At 38.8% G+C, this 13,726-nt stretch overlaps 1 protein-coding gene across 3 annotated transcripts in view; it reads right to left on the bottom strand.

Moving 5' to 3' along the window:
* The window catches only part of MFSD14A (major facilitator superfamily domain containing 14A), a 42,702-nt gene that overhangs the window by 4,617 nt on the left and 24,359 nt on the right, over window positions 1-13,726 (bottom strand). For all 3 annotated transcript variants that reach the window (XM_042953028.1, XM_042953029.1, XM_042953030.1), the window contains 6 exons: window positions 12,995-13,122; window positions 10,837-10,951; window positions 8,086-8,304; window positions 7,698-7,811; window positions 6,867-6,938; window positions 408-520 (listed from right to left, as the gene is read on the bottom strand). In XM_042953028.1, coding sequence (XP_042808962.1) covers window positions 408-520; window positions 6,867-6,938; window positions 7,698-7,811; window positions 8,086-8,304; window positions 10,837-10,951; window positions 12,995-13,122 — 761 coding nt within the window. The remainder of the gene's footprint in view (window positions 1-407; window positions 521-6,866; window positions 6,939-7,697; window positions 7,812-8,085; window positions 8,305-10,836; window positions 10,952-12,994; window positions 13,123-13,726) is intronic.

Here is a 13,726-nt window from a genome sequence, read left to right as displayed (position 1 = left end):
TTCTCTTCTAACCAGAAGAACAAAAAAGGCAAGTAACGCTAGCTTTCAGAGCTTTGCTGCTTTGAGGTTATGTTTTTTCCTAATGAAGATACAGATTAAATGTCCAGTAGAGACTGAAAAACAATCTCATTTTAAAATGTCCCGTTTTAACCTGTCCCATAGATACAAAAGAATGTCACACCTTTCTATCCTCAAGCCAGTCTCAAATATACAAATACCCAAGTGAGAAATCTGTATTATATACATTAGACAGGAAAAGAAAAAAGCACAGGAGAAGACAGATTAAAGTCTAATACTCAGCCTTAGATGAGAAGCAAATACAAACAAAAAGTCTGTCAATTATAACCTCAATAAAGCTGGAAAAATAAAAAAAACAGCAAAATTAAAAAAAATTAAGATATACCTACCAAGGTTCTGAGCCAAAGCCATACCATGCCAGCTGTAATATTTGAAATCCAAGACCCAATAAAATGGTGTTCTTATTTCCGATTGACCGCATAAGTAAACTCAAGACTATGGTCTAGAAAAGAACAAAAACCAGAATAGTACGGTTTATACCAGAAAAGAGCTTTAAAAAAAAACAACAAAAAACTGGTGACTTCCTTCAATCTGTAATCTAAGATTACCACTTTTCTTTACATTTTGGCTTTTCAACAATTGCCCTGAATATATCTTGAGACCATTATTCCAGGTCACAGACAGCAGATGAAAGGTTCCTCTGCTGACACAGATCCAGATTCAGGGAAAAAGACAACTGGAAACAGCAAAGTGAGCTTTCTGTTGAGTACATTTCTACTGACCACCTAAATCAGAAATTGTAAGCAGTGGCATCAAAAAGTTCAAACTAATGATTTGGAGATCCTGTTACATAATAGCTTTAAAAGTTTTTACAAGTCCAAGTTAATCCAAAATGCTTATTGTTCCGACTAAATACAAATAAAACAGTAAGACAATTACTCTACATCCTTCATCCAAATTATTGCTGACACCATGATGCTTGGCAAACAGTAAACAGATATAACAAGTTTCATATGGGAAAAGTACAGTTTAAGAAAGAGAGCCTTTGGAAAAACCGCCTGGATCATAATCTTGGCTCTCACTGTATGACCCTGGGCAAGTTACCTCACTCTCAAACAGTGTCTTCCAAAATGGCAAGAATATTACCTACTTCAAAACTCTGTCATGTGGGTTAGACGAAATGATATTTACACAAAGTGCTTAGCACACAGTAAGCATTTAATAAGTATTATGAGTGGATGGGTTTTCTTTTCTTTCAAAGCTAACAAATTTAGCAATGATCTGGGGACATTAGAAAATATTTTTTGCTATTTTAATGAAAGTATTAAATATACTACCTAAAATAGCTAGTAAGTCCATACAGGAAAAAGTGAAAATAATTCAGGAAATCACTAGTGGATAACTGGCTGACATTAAAAAAAAAATTTTTTTTTTAACGTTTATTCATTCTCAAGAGAGAGCATACATGGGGAAAGGGCAGAGAGAGAAAGAGAGGGAGACGCAGAATCCGAAGCAGGCTCCAGGCTCTGAGCTGTGAGCACAGAGCCCGATGCAGGGCTCAAACTCCAGAATGGTGAGATCATGACCTGAGCTGAAGCTGGACACTTAACCGACTGGGCCACCCAGGCACCCCACTGGTGACATTTTAAATGTACAATTATCAAACAGAAGTTTCAAATTCTTTAAATGGATACAACCATTTAAGAGTTTACTCAGATTTAATTACAGATAAGCCAGTGGAAAGCTAATGAAGATTCTTAAGATTCTTGAACAATTAAGACTCCTAGCTTTTTTCTCTCAGATTTTCCTTTAAATCAAGTGAGTATACCACCAGGTTTCATAAGGCACAGAACCTTACTGGATTACATTCTTCAACAACCACAATCACAAAAGGGAACTCACCCAGAGTAAGCAGTTAGCAAAGAAAAACTTCCCGTTTATAGGACACTCTAACTGGGAACACGGATTTTCTCCCCCAGGGCAGGAACTTTCCTTAAATATCTGAATCTTTGTATCCCCAGCACCTATTGTAAGTTCTTAGTGTTGATGGGAAGTATGTGTGATTTTTAGATACATCACAAATATTCTCAATAATGATGGAATAAATTGCTTAGTATACATAGTGTGCTAGACAAGAAAAATTATTTGGTGTCCCTTAATTTAGTAGAACTCATTTTGTCCCAAAGGTTAAATAACTTATGACTTAACCAAGATGTACACAGCTAGCTAACAGTTAACTGACACGAGTTTGGGTCAGTTTACCAAATATTTGCCAAGTTCCTACTATATCCCATTGCTATTCTAGGTCTAAGGGCACTGACCCAAGGGTCAGAGAATAGGTCACAGCACTGGTCAGCAAACAGAATACCTTGTCTTGGAGAGAAGATGGACATAGGCACACTGTTTAACAAGAGAATTCCAGGTTGTAGCTGCTGTGAAAAAAATAAAATGGGAATTGTGTGACAGAGGGGCTACTTTAACCATGATGGGCAGGGAAGGACCTTCTCAGGTGACAGCTGAATGAGGAGGTAGAGGAGGAGGTGGTTATGTGAATATCTCAGAGAACAGAGCGCTCTAAGCAGGGACAGCAAGTGCAAAGGCCCTGAACTGGAGTGTATTCAACAACATGGAGAATGGGGCAAAATGAGGTCACTTCGAGTCTAGGGTTATTCTGGTTGCAATGGAAAGTAAATTTTAAGCAAAAAAAGAGGATTAAAACTTCACAAGAATTTCTTTGCCAAGTGAATAAACTGTAGGGAGACAATTATGGAAGCTGAGAGACTAGTAATGGAGATGGTGAGTAATGGCCACTAGTAATGGAGATGATGAGAAAAGCTTCAATTCAGAATGTATTTTGGAGATAGAGGTAACGGGAGATACCATCTGATGGACTGGATGTGTGGTAAGGAGAAAGAATGACAAGCATCAACAAGAATGACACCAAGGTTTGTGGCCCTGACAACCAGGAGCGTGGTCATGCCTGTAAATGAGATGAGTAGCACGAAGGTGAAGGAACCCAGATTTTAGTTCTGGTTATGTCCGGTTTGAGATGCCCAGCAGATGTGTCAAGCAGGAACTCAGGGGCTGGCGTGGAGGTAGAAATGTGGGAGTCACCAGCATACAGAGGACTAGATGAGAGCACTCACGTAAACGTTTAATTAGTGCAAGCATTATGAACTCACGCCTCCTTGCTCCAAAGAAGTGATAAGGCCTAAAAGCCCCAAAGGGGACAGACAGCAACTGTTTGGCTCCCAATGGGAAGCGGGTCTGTCCATGTTTACAGACCTTATTGTTTTGGGGGAGAAGCTACATACCCATATTTTCACATAACCTCCCAATTTTCACTCATTATTTTAATGTTTATTTTTGAGAGAGAGCGAGCAAGTGGTGGAGGGGTACAGAGAGGAGGAGACAGAGGATCCGAGGCAGGCTCTGTGCTGACAGCAGAGAGCCTGATATGGGTATGGGGCTTAAACTCACGAACCGCAAGATCAGGACCTGAGCCAAAGTCAGACACTTAACCAACTGAGCCACCGAGGCACCTCTAACCTCCTAATTTTGAAATGCTTCCTACTAATTTTTAAAGTTTCTATTTATTTATTTTTAAAAGACTTTATTTTCTTTAGTAATCTGTATACTCAACATATGGCTCAAACCCACAACCCTGAAATCAAGAGTTGCATGCTCTACTGAATCAGCCAGCCAAGTGCTCCTTTAAAGTTTTTAAAACACCAGGGCACCTGGGTGGTTCAGTCGGTTAAGCGTCCAACTCTTGATTTTGGCTTAGGTCATGATCTCATGGTTCATGAGTTCAAACCCATGTCGGGCTCTGTGCTGACAGCGCGGAACCTGCTTGAGATTCTCCCTCTCTCTCTGCCCCTCTCCTGCTTGCACTCTTTCTCAAAAATAAATTAAAAAATAAAAATAAATAAAAATAAAGTTTTTAAAACACCATGAAAAAAACCAATGTCCTCTAATTTAGCACTTACTTGGGTGCAGGCATAGTACAGGGTGCTACAAAAACCAAGATGAATGTGATATACTCCTAACCTCACAGTCTACTCGGAGCTCTGCTACTATAGAGACTCACAATCTTGGTACCAAGGCAAGAATAATCAGAAATAAACAGGTAAAAGCTAGTGTATTCTGTACAGTGACAGATATGCCCTAGTTAATATGGGAGCTCAGAGAAGGGATACTTAGGGCGGAAGAATGGGAGGCAGAAAGGCCAGCAGGAGCAAAAGCACAGGGGCAAGCAGTACAACAGAACAAAGGGGAAGCTGTAAGCTCTGTGCTGCTACAGAGGAGGCTCAAAGACACAGATCTTCCACTGGCTTCAGAGTTCAACCGTAAATGAGTTATTCTCAATGTATACTTGAGATAAATGAGAATGCAAGATAATTCTTCTACCTTTGGGGTTATATATTATACTTAACATTTTAGTTCATATAATGACACAGCAATGTAATTATCAGTATTTCTATGTATGCCACATACTTCCTCTCACCTGTTTTTGAAGTCCAACTGATTTTCTGACTTTATTTTTAAATGTGAAAATTCATCTCAAAAATTGTATTTCTATGTAGGCCTCGAAAGCTAAATGGTCATTTAAGTGCCATATTCCTTGTGGATCGCGTACATAATGTCTGCTGTAGCATCAACGCTGGATGGATGGTGCCTCATTTCTTCCCAGACTCAAGGCACTATGAGTGCTCTAAATATAAACCCAACCACATGCCTCCTGTATTCACATGTCTGCCCCTCTGGATTCTCAGCTCTTAGAGACTGTTTTCCACCTTGTGTCCTTTGTGCCAGGTGCCATCTACTGACTAGAGGGAAAATTTCCTCTGAAGCACCCTCACATCACTCAAGCGTTCCGCAGGGTTACTGCCTGAATTTATTAGGCACCTGCAGCTTCCATGACCAGTTACATATGAAATGAAACTTCCTAACACTTTATAGCTATAAATCTCTTAAGTGTCAGAGTAAATGTTAGCTAGTTCTCTTCATCTAAATCTTCAACAAAATATTCACAATCTCACCAATGTAAGAAAAAGATAAGACATCATGAGCAGGTAAGATTTATCCCAGGATTAAAGATTGGTTTAACACTTGAGAATTCATCAAGCTCTACTCTATTTGTATAGTTTCCTTGGTGTTATGCTTCAGAAAGGTGTTTTTTCAAAAGCTACTTATGCATACAGGCAACAATATATTTTCCTCCAAAGCTCAAGTGCACTTTTCTGATAGCCAGGATGGAATGCAACATTACTTCTGATCAAGGAGCTTCAAGACAAAATGGAAATTAGAAATAGTACTAATACTGCCATGTGTACGCATGTGTGGGTCTTGGGGATATTACAGAATTTAAATTTAAATTTGACGTTTATCACTAGACCTACCAAAAAATTCATAAATGATGAGATCTGCAGAAGGAATCCTACACCTAAGAGATGGTGAAACATACTAGAATCCTATTAAATGGACTCTGCCTTTCATTTTAAGAACAGAATAAAACAAAGCTGTAATCTAGAAGACTGGATTTAAGGTGGGAGAGAATGTTAGATCATCTCAGAGTCTAGAAAAAACAAAGCCAAATAGGAAGAAATGTTTGGGGCTTTTTCACAGAAAGAAGGACTGACAGAAAATTCTGGCCACTGGAGCACAGTACTTGATTATGGAACAGAGACAGTTTCGAGGCAAAGGTGAAACATCTCCTAAGGAGATCCAAATTCCTGGGCTGATTAGTATCTTATTCATCAGACAACCACGGGCTACCAACTGGGTTTCCAAGACAAATAGCTCGTGCCATTCCTCTGCTCAAAACCCTCTAATGGCTTCCTATCTTCCTGTCACATCTTAGGACAACCTGTGAGGCCCCAGATGATCTGCTCCCTCTCCACCTTTCAGATTCCATTTCTTAAAGGTCTCTCCTTTGCTCACCGTGTGAGAGCCGTACTTGGCTCCTGGCTGTTTCTTACACATGCCAGGTACAGTCTGTCCTGAGAGTTTTATTTCTGTCCCTGCTGCTTAGAATCCTCTTCTTCCAGATATTCCCATGGCTTGTTCTCCATTCTTTTGTGTTTCTGCTCAAATGTCACCTTGTGTCAGCAGGGCCTTCCCAACCCTTCCAAATAAAATTAACACCCAGCCCCCAGTCAATCTCTAGATCCCCAGTACCATTTTTCTTTATAGTTTTCATTACACCTGATATGTTTACATCGACATATTTATTAGTTTTCTCTCTTATCCCACAAGAATGCAAACTCTACAACGGCAGGGATTTAATTAAGTTCACTGGTATATCCCCGGTGTGCAACACATGGTAGGTATGCAATAAATATTTAAGGACTAACATAAAATATTCTACTTTGGGGCACCTGAGTGGCTCAATTGGTTGGGCGTCTGATGTAGGCTCAGGCCATGATCTCACGGCTCAAGAGTTCAAGCCCCATGTTGGGCTCTGCGCTGACAGCTCAGAGCCTGGAGCCTGCTTCAGATTCTGTGTCTCCCTCTCTCTCTGCCCCTCCCCCGCCTGCACTCTTTCTCTCTCCCTCAAAAATAAACATCAAAAAAAAAAATTAAAAGAAAATATTTGACTTTATGCAGGTAAGCAGTGTAAATCAAACTATTTTTCTGGTTTAGACATCATATGTTGATTAATATATGTGTCAGTCCCCAAAATCTGATCAAGACTACACTTAACAAAACAGGAGTTTCTGAACCTACAAATCTCAGATTCCTGACACTCGTGACTCCATCAAGAAAGTGTCACCTGAGTATCACATAAGGCCCACGTGGATGGTCAACCAGGAGTAACTATCTCATCACTCTAAAAAGAAACTCACCTGTGCAATAATGGAAAGAATGCCAAGGACTGCTATAAATGCTGCAACACTTTCTGGTGAAAACTTCATTATCTAGAAGGTTTCCAGAAAAAGCAACATTAATTAGTAAAAAAGCACAACAAACACCATACTAATGCAACTATTTGTACATTAACATCAAATGGGCACCAAACTACTTGAACATTAACATCAGAAAAAGAAAATACAACTCATTCATAACCAAAGAATTCTTCAGAGGAAGAATCTGGCTTTCACTGAGAACCCAATCCTAACTGTTAACATACTAAAAACAAAAGCTACTTAATTTAGATTAGGTAAATCTAAGTCCCTTGATCTAGACTTAGATTTAATAAATTGGAGACAGCTATCAAGCACTCTGAGTCCGTTTTACAAATAAGTATCGCGCTGTTTTGTGCTTTTTACAGGTCTTAAAAAAGGCTTGACCATGCTTGGTAAGATTAGTGTTAAGGAGCAAAAACTAACACTCTCATTATGGCTAGCTGCTTTGCTAATCCATGCTCTAAATCACAAAGAGACTGGAGTAAGTGAATGGATTTCAAGCTTCCCATCATGTCTATAAGCAACACATAAACTCAAGCCACATACATCGACAGGATAATCATATCTTTCTGCATAAGCCAAAAGTCTTAAGAGATATGCATAAGGATCATAAACCACACTACACAGGAGGAGTTCTAGCGAGCCATTATTTACAAAATAGGACTCATTTAAACAGTCCCTTCTATTATAGTGCTCTCAAGATTAAATATTTCTGTTATTAAGGCACTAAACGATGGAAGAAAAGTCCACCTTGGCAGAATAGGATTTTACCTGTCTGAGGTATAAAAAGAAGCTGGAATATTGGCCTGCCTCCGGTAGGTAGGAGAGAAACACCGTAATGCAGATTAGCAGCACTATGGAATCTTGGCCCACTTTTTTTAAGGACTAGAATTAGAAAAAGACAGATATAAGGTTTTATACCCAAACACTGACCTGCTCTTAAAAATATGCAGTGTTATCTTCTGGCAGTGTACATACAGATACCCAGCTAGCTTTTAAAAATGTATTTCATCTTCCCCAAACTATTCCAAAAAGTATTTAAAACATTTTTAAAAATCTGTCAAGATGTTTTCCCCAAAGAAACATCCACAACAAAATATCAATATTGCACTGAATCATACGTTCCCTTTTTTGCCAAAGGAAAAAACAAACTTTTTACCGCAAAGGGGTCAGCCTGTTCCCAGGAAATGGGTGCTCCCCACGATGCTGGCCGCATCTTCTCAGGCAACGACTCTGGCACAGCAACAAGGATAAAACAAATATCTAGCAACGCTATTGCTGTGGCCAGGACCACCACCAAGCTGTCCCCGTATACTCGTCCAAGGTAAGCTCCGATTGCAGGGCTGGTTACCAGACTTGCGGCAAATGTTGCTGACACCTGTGACAAGTAAAGGTCGACAGGAAGAGATTAGTCAGTACAGCCTGACTCTACCTCAGCACCACGTAGCTCAGATTTCCGTCAGTCCTCCCGTCGCGCCCTCCCTCTCCTGCCTCTGCCATTTGTCTTATGCTCTCTTCTTTTGCAGGAAGAGAAAAGAATTAGATTTTTTAAGTATTAGATTCTTGGGGCATCTGGGTAGCTCAGTGGGTTAAGTGTCCGACTTCAGCTCAGGTCATGATCGCATGGTTCATGAGCTCGAGCCCCGCATTGGGCTCTGTGCTGACAGCTCATAGCCTAGAGCCTGCTTTGGATTCTGTGTCTCCCTCTCTCTCTGCCCCACCCCCACTCACGCTCTCTCTCTCAAAAAACAAATAAACATTAAAAAAAAAAAAGGAGTTAGACTCTTAACTAAAAAAAATACGTAATGGCCTGAAAGAAGTCTAAAAAACAATGCTCTGAAGAAATCCACTGTCACTATGACTTTTTTCCCCAGTATTAAAATGAAATGTATGTTTACCTTGATGCATATTTAAGACTGGCTGAAATAAAGCTTAAAGACTTTGACATTTATCTTCTCATCAGAGAGAGTGTTAAGCGCTAGGATAAAACTGAACTTGGCGATCTCTTTAGGTGGTGGAGTTAGGAAGGATGGGATCACAGGTCCTTGGCATTTAGTTCATCACTAAACATGTCTAAAACTCTGAGGAAGTCCAGACACCTCTGGTGAAGATGCAGATTAAAGAGGACACAGGTGAAAAATTTAATTCTGGGGCGCCTCGGTGGCTCAGTCAGTTAAGCGTCCAACTCTTGATTTCAGCTTAAGTCATGACCTCATAGTTCATGAGATCGAGCCCTGTGTCTGTGTCCACAACGGGCTCCACGCTGCCAGCTTAGAATTCTCGCTTTCCCTCTCTGCCCCTCCTGCATGCATATGTGTTCTTTCTCAAAATAAGTAAATAAACTTTAAAAAGCAAAGAGTAACTTATTCTCAGACATGTCTGGCTTATTAGACAAAATGGCCTGCACATCAGCAGATGTGACAGCAAGTAACACCTGACAGAGACTACACTCTGTAGAGGATAATTAGTGACCAATGTTGTAGTGCAGGAGTTTCTGCTCCCCACCCTGTGTTTTATTCTCTTTCTAGGCCATTTTTGACTTTTTGATGGAGGATCTAACTTCATAGGAGTGCTTATTTGTAGCTGTTTATTAAAAACTGCTCAAAAGAAGCAATTTGATTTCCAAAGGTCAATTATTTGACAAGTACATAACATTCTAGTAACTTTAAATATCTAGCTATCGGCCCAAGTATCCATCAGCTGATGAATGAACAAAATGTAGTATAGTCCATACAATGGAACACTATACCAAAGTGGAACTCCTGATAAATGGATCAACATGGATAAACCTCAAAAGATTATGCTAAGTGTAGACCCAAAAGACTACGTGTTGTATCATTTCAGTTATGTGAAATTTCTATTCAAAGCAAAACTACAAACGTAGAATGATTGGTGGTTCGTTGCCTGAGGTGAGGGGTGGAGACAGATGACAGACGGGCTGTGGGCTGATGGAAATATTCTAAAACTGGACAGTGGAGGTATTTTGTTATGGCAGCTCTAGCAAATTAAATACAGTGGGCTGTGGTCTCAGAGGAACTTGGGTATGAGCATGGTTCTGGAACTTAAGTGGACAAAGGAGCAATGGCTCTCGCTGCGAGGGTCACTGAGATATCGTATTCACAGAGACCATGTATTCGAAGCAGTGAGCAAAGGTCCAATTAGAGTGTAGGTGTTTCATGTCATTTCCCTTCTCCTCCATTCTCCTCACCTAGTGGCCTTACTTTTCTGGTTAGACAGAGGACCACAAAGAACACCTTCCCCGCTGTTAGCTGCATCTGTATTATTTTTACAAGAATTACCTGTCATTTGCTAGAATATGCCTTTAATATATAAAGCCTCCAGGTTGAAAATTAATTTCAAGGATCTGGCTATGACCAAAAAAAAAAAAAAAAAAAAACCTTTAACAAAAACCACCTGGATTGTGGTCATGGTTGCACAACTGGAAAAATTTACTAAAATTCATTGAATTATACACATAAAATGGATGGGTTTTATGGTATGTAAATTATAACTCAATAAAACTATTTAAAAATTTTGGGGGTACCTGGGTGGTTCATCAGTTAAGCGTCTGACTCTGGGTTTTGGCTCAGGGGTTTAAGAGAAAAAAACAGATGAACATAAGGCAAGGGAAACAAAAATAATATAAAAACAGGGAGGGGAACAAAACAGAAGAGACTCATAAATATGGAGAACAAACTGAGGGTTACTGGAGGGGGTGTGGGAGGGGGGATGGGCTAAATGGGTAAGGGGCACTAAGGAATCTACTCATGAAATCATTGTTGCACTATATGCTAACTAATTTAGATGTGAATTTTAAGAAATAAAAAATAAAATCTCAAAAAAAAAAAAAAAAGAAATAATTAAAAAAACAAAGTGGTTTCCTGCAGCTACAAAGAATAAACAAACATACCAGTCCATATGCCATACTTCTTTCATGTTCTTGGGTTATATCTGCTACATATGCAAATACCACGGAGAAAGTTACTGCAAAAACCCCAGAAACAGAGATAACAGCGAAGTACCACCTAGGATGTAAAGACAATTGACAAAAAACAGATTAACATTACCTTAACCTTCCTTTATTTCTGTAAGTGAGTTAGAGTAACAGCTTATTTCAGGCAACGGCTTAAGTCATCTACAAATCATAAGCCATAGATATAATGAAAACAGCATTAGAAGTGGCCCTTCAAAAATAATTCAGCTACTAAGCGGGAATACTTAAAATATATTTAGGTCAATATTTCACCCAAGTAGTGTACTGTTAAATGGCTTTGTTGTTGTTTCTACTAAAAACAGCAACAAACTAAAGTCTATTATAATTCATCCACTAGTACTTCCCACCACAGCACTACACAAAAAACAAAATTCAGTAAATAAAATGGAGGAATGTTACTCTCTATTTATTTTATGCCATATATATAGAAACTAGATGTTATTCTATAAGCTATCTTTAGCTTTTCAAATGTTGGCAAAACAAAAAATCAGTCTTTACATAGAAGAAACCTGTATGTCAGTTCACAAATGAAACTGAGAATAATTACTATAAAGAGTGAACAAAAACTATTAAAAAAAATTTTTTTTAATGTTTTATTTATTTTTGAGACAGAGAGAGAGAAAGAACATGAGTGGGGAAGGGGCAGAGTCAGAGTGAGACACAGAATCCGAAGCAGGCTCCAGGCTCTGAGCTGTCAGCACAGAGCCTGACGCGGGGCTCGAACCTACGTTCCATGAGATCATGACCTGAGCTGAAGGTGGACGCTTAACTGACTGAGCCACCCAGGTGCCCCAAAAACTATTTTAAAAAGAGCATACTACAGGAGCATTTGGGTGGCTCAGTTGGTTAAGCGTTCAACTCTTGATTTCAGCTCAGGTCATGATCTCATGGTTCATGAGTTTGAGCCCCAGGTCAGGCTCCACACTGACAGCACAGAGGCTGCTTGGGATTCTCTCACCACCCCTCCCACCCCCGCCACTCCTTCTTGAGCATGCGCACAGGCATTCTTTCTCTCTCTCTGAAATAAATAAAACTTAAATAAATAAAAAGCAAATTGCATTTTGGTATTTATGATTTCAAAATAACTGGCCAGGAGGAAGAAATTTCTATTGTCATGCTGAATGTTTTAAAAATCATGTATAATCATAATGAACTTTCAGAATATTCTACTAGGGCTTTACTGCTTACTAAATTTTTTCTAACACACTGATTTCTACAGCAAATTTTTTGTCCATCCTCTGGACTCTAGTAAGATTTCATTTGTGTGACTAGCATTCATCCGGAGTTTGGTCTTTAGAATTTTAGCTAACTAACCTACAATAGGAAGAAATGTAGGATTCTATCTATGATGTAGGATTAACTAACATTAATACGCAGCGGAGTAGAACATAAGAGAATTAATAACTCTACAACTACACTGAGCTCTATTATCTCGGGAAAATCATTCTCATTGTGAGCTTCCCTCCCTTCCTCCTCAGTGAAAATATCCTGATTTTAATTAACATGGTCATGAGCCCAGCATCTTGTAACAAGGAGCATATGCTTGAAATGTGACCAAAGGGATGTAAGCAGAGGTTGGGTGGGAATTCTGTAGTTTCCATATAGGAAGGCGTTGTGCTCTTCTAGCCACTCCCTCGTTTGCTGCCTGAAGTGTGACACAAGCTGACGCTCAGGCAGCTTTTAATGACAGCAGCTTTTAATGACAGCTTTTAATGACAGGCAGCTTGGAATGAGAATGGCAGCGCATTCAACTCCTAACTTCTTTTATACGGAGAAAGAAATAAGTTTCCTTGATATTAAAGCAACTAGTATTTTGAGCTGTGAAATCCAAAAAAAGGTTAGCCAATAGTCTACACACTTCCTACAGTAGCATCCAGTTCTATAACCTTTATGAGCTGTTGCTTAGCCACTATATTTTTAAGGGTCCTCTATTGTGTTGAAGAATAAACATGTTGGAAGAACAAAATTAAAACCTACATAGGTAAGATGGCGAAAAAGTGAAAGAAATAAAGGAATATTTAGAAAACAATGAACAGAATGATGTTTAACTGCTATAATCTGATTATGTACATACCATGGGCTGATCTTCATTAAAGGAATTGGGGCACACGTGAAAAATACTGTTAGCAGCAAGAAGGATTTCCGGCCCCAAACATCAGAAAGAGCACCAATAAGTGGGGCACTGAGGAATGACAACAAACCCTAAAGAAAGTAAATGAAAATATGTATACTATGTATATCAATGACCAAAAAGAAATCATTCTACTATCCTAGAAGAGATTTTTTAAAGTTTATCTCTAACATAAATATAAGTATCACTAAACTAGATAGCTTATTTTTCCTCTATATATAATTTAAAACTTCCCGAAGATTATCTAGAATCACCTGAAGGGCTGTGGTTGCATATTAATATGAAATGCTCTAATGAATTCTCAGTCACAATAATTTGACACTGGCAATTCTAGGAAGGTATGTTAACTATCTGTTTTTATATCCACAGGCTAATTATCTGTTTATAAACCTTGTTGATGAAATGGAATCAAGAATAAAGACTATAGAATACTCAAGACATTACCATACAGTTTTATACTTATTTATGCATTTTTCAAATAATTCTTTTCTCTTCAATCTATATTCTTGTGCTGGTTTATAAAAGCATTCTAGGATAAAAATGCCAACACATAAAATACAGAAGTCTGTAATGATGTGATTTATACAGAGTTGGCTATATTTGAGTCAAATCATATTTAAAACCCAGTTCATGTAAACAATGAATAAGTAAGTAAATAAATAAAACCCAGTTCAT

Source organism: Panthera leo, chromosome C1 (assembly GCF_018350215.1).
Source record: "Panthera leo isolate Ple1 chromosome C1, P.leo_Ple1_pat1.1, whole genome shotgun sequence".
In the NCBI taxonomy this organism is placed as follows: Eukaryota; Metazoa; Chordata; class Mammalia; order Carnivora; family Felidae; genus Panthera; species Panthera leo.
The sequence above is the reverse complement of the archived record's forward strand: the minus strand, read 5'-3'. Positions and strand labels throughout refer to the sequence as shown.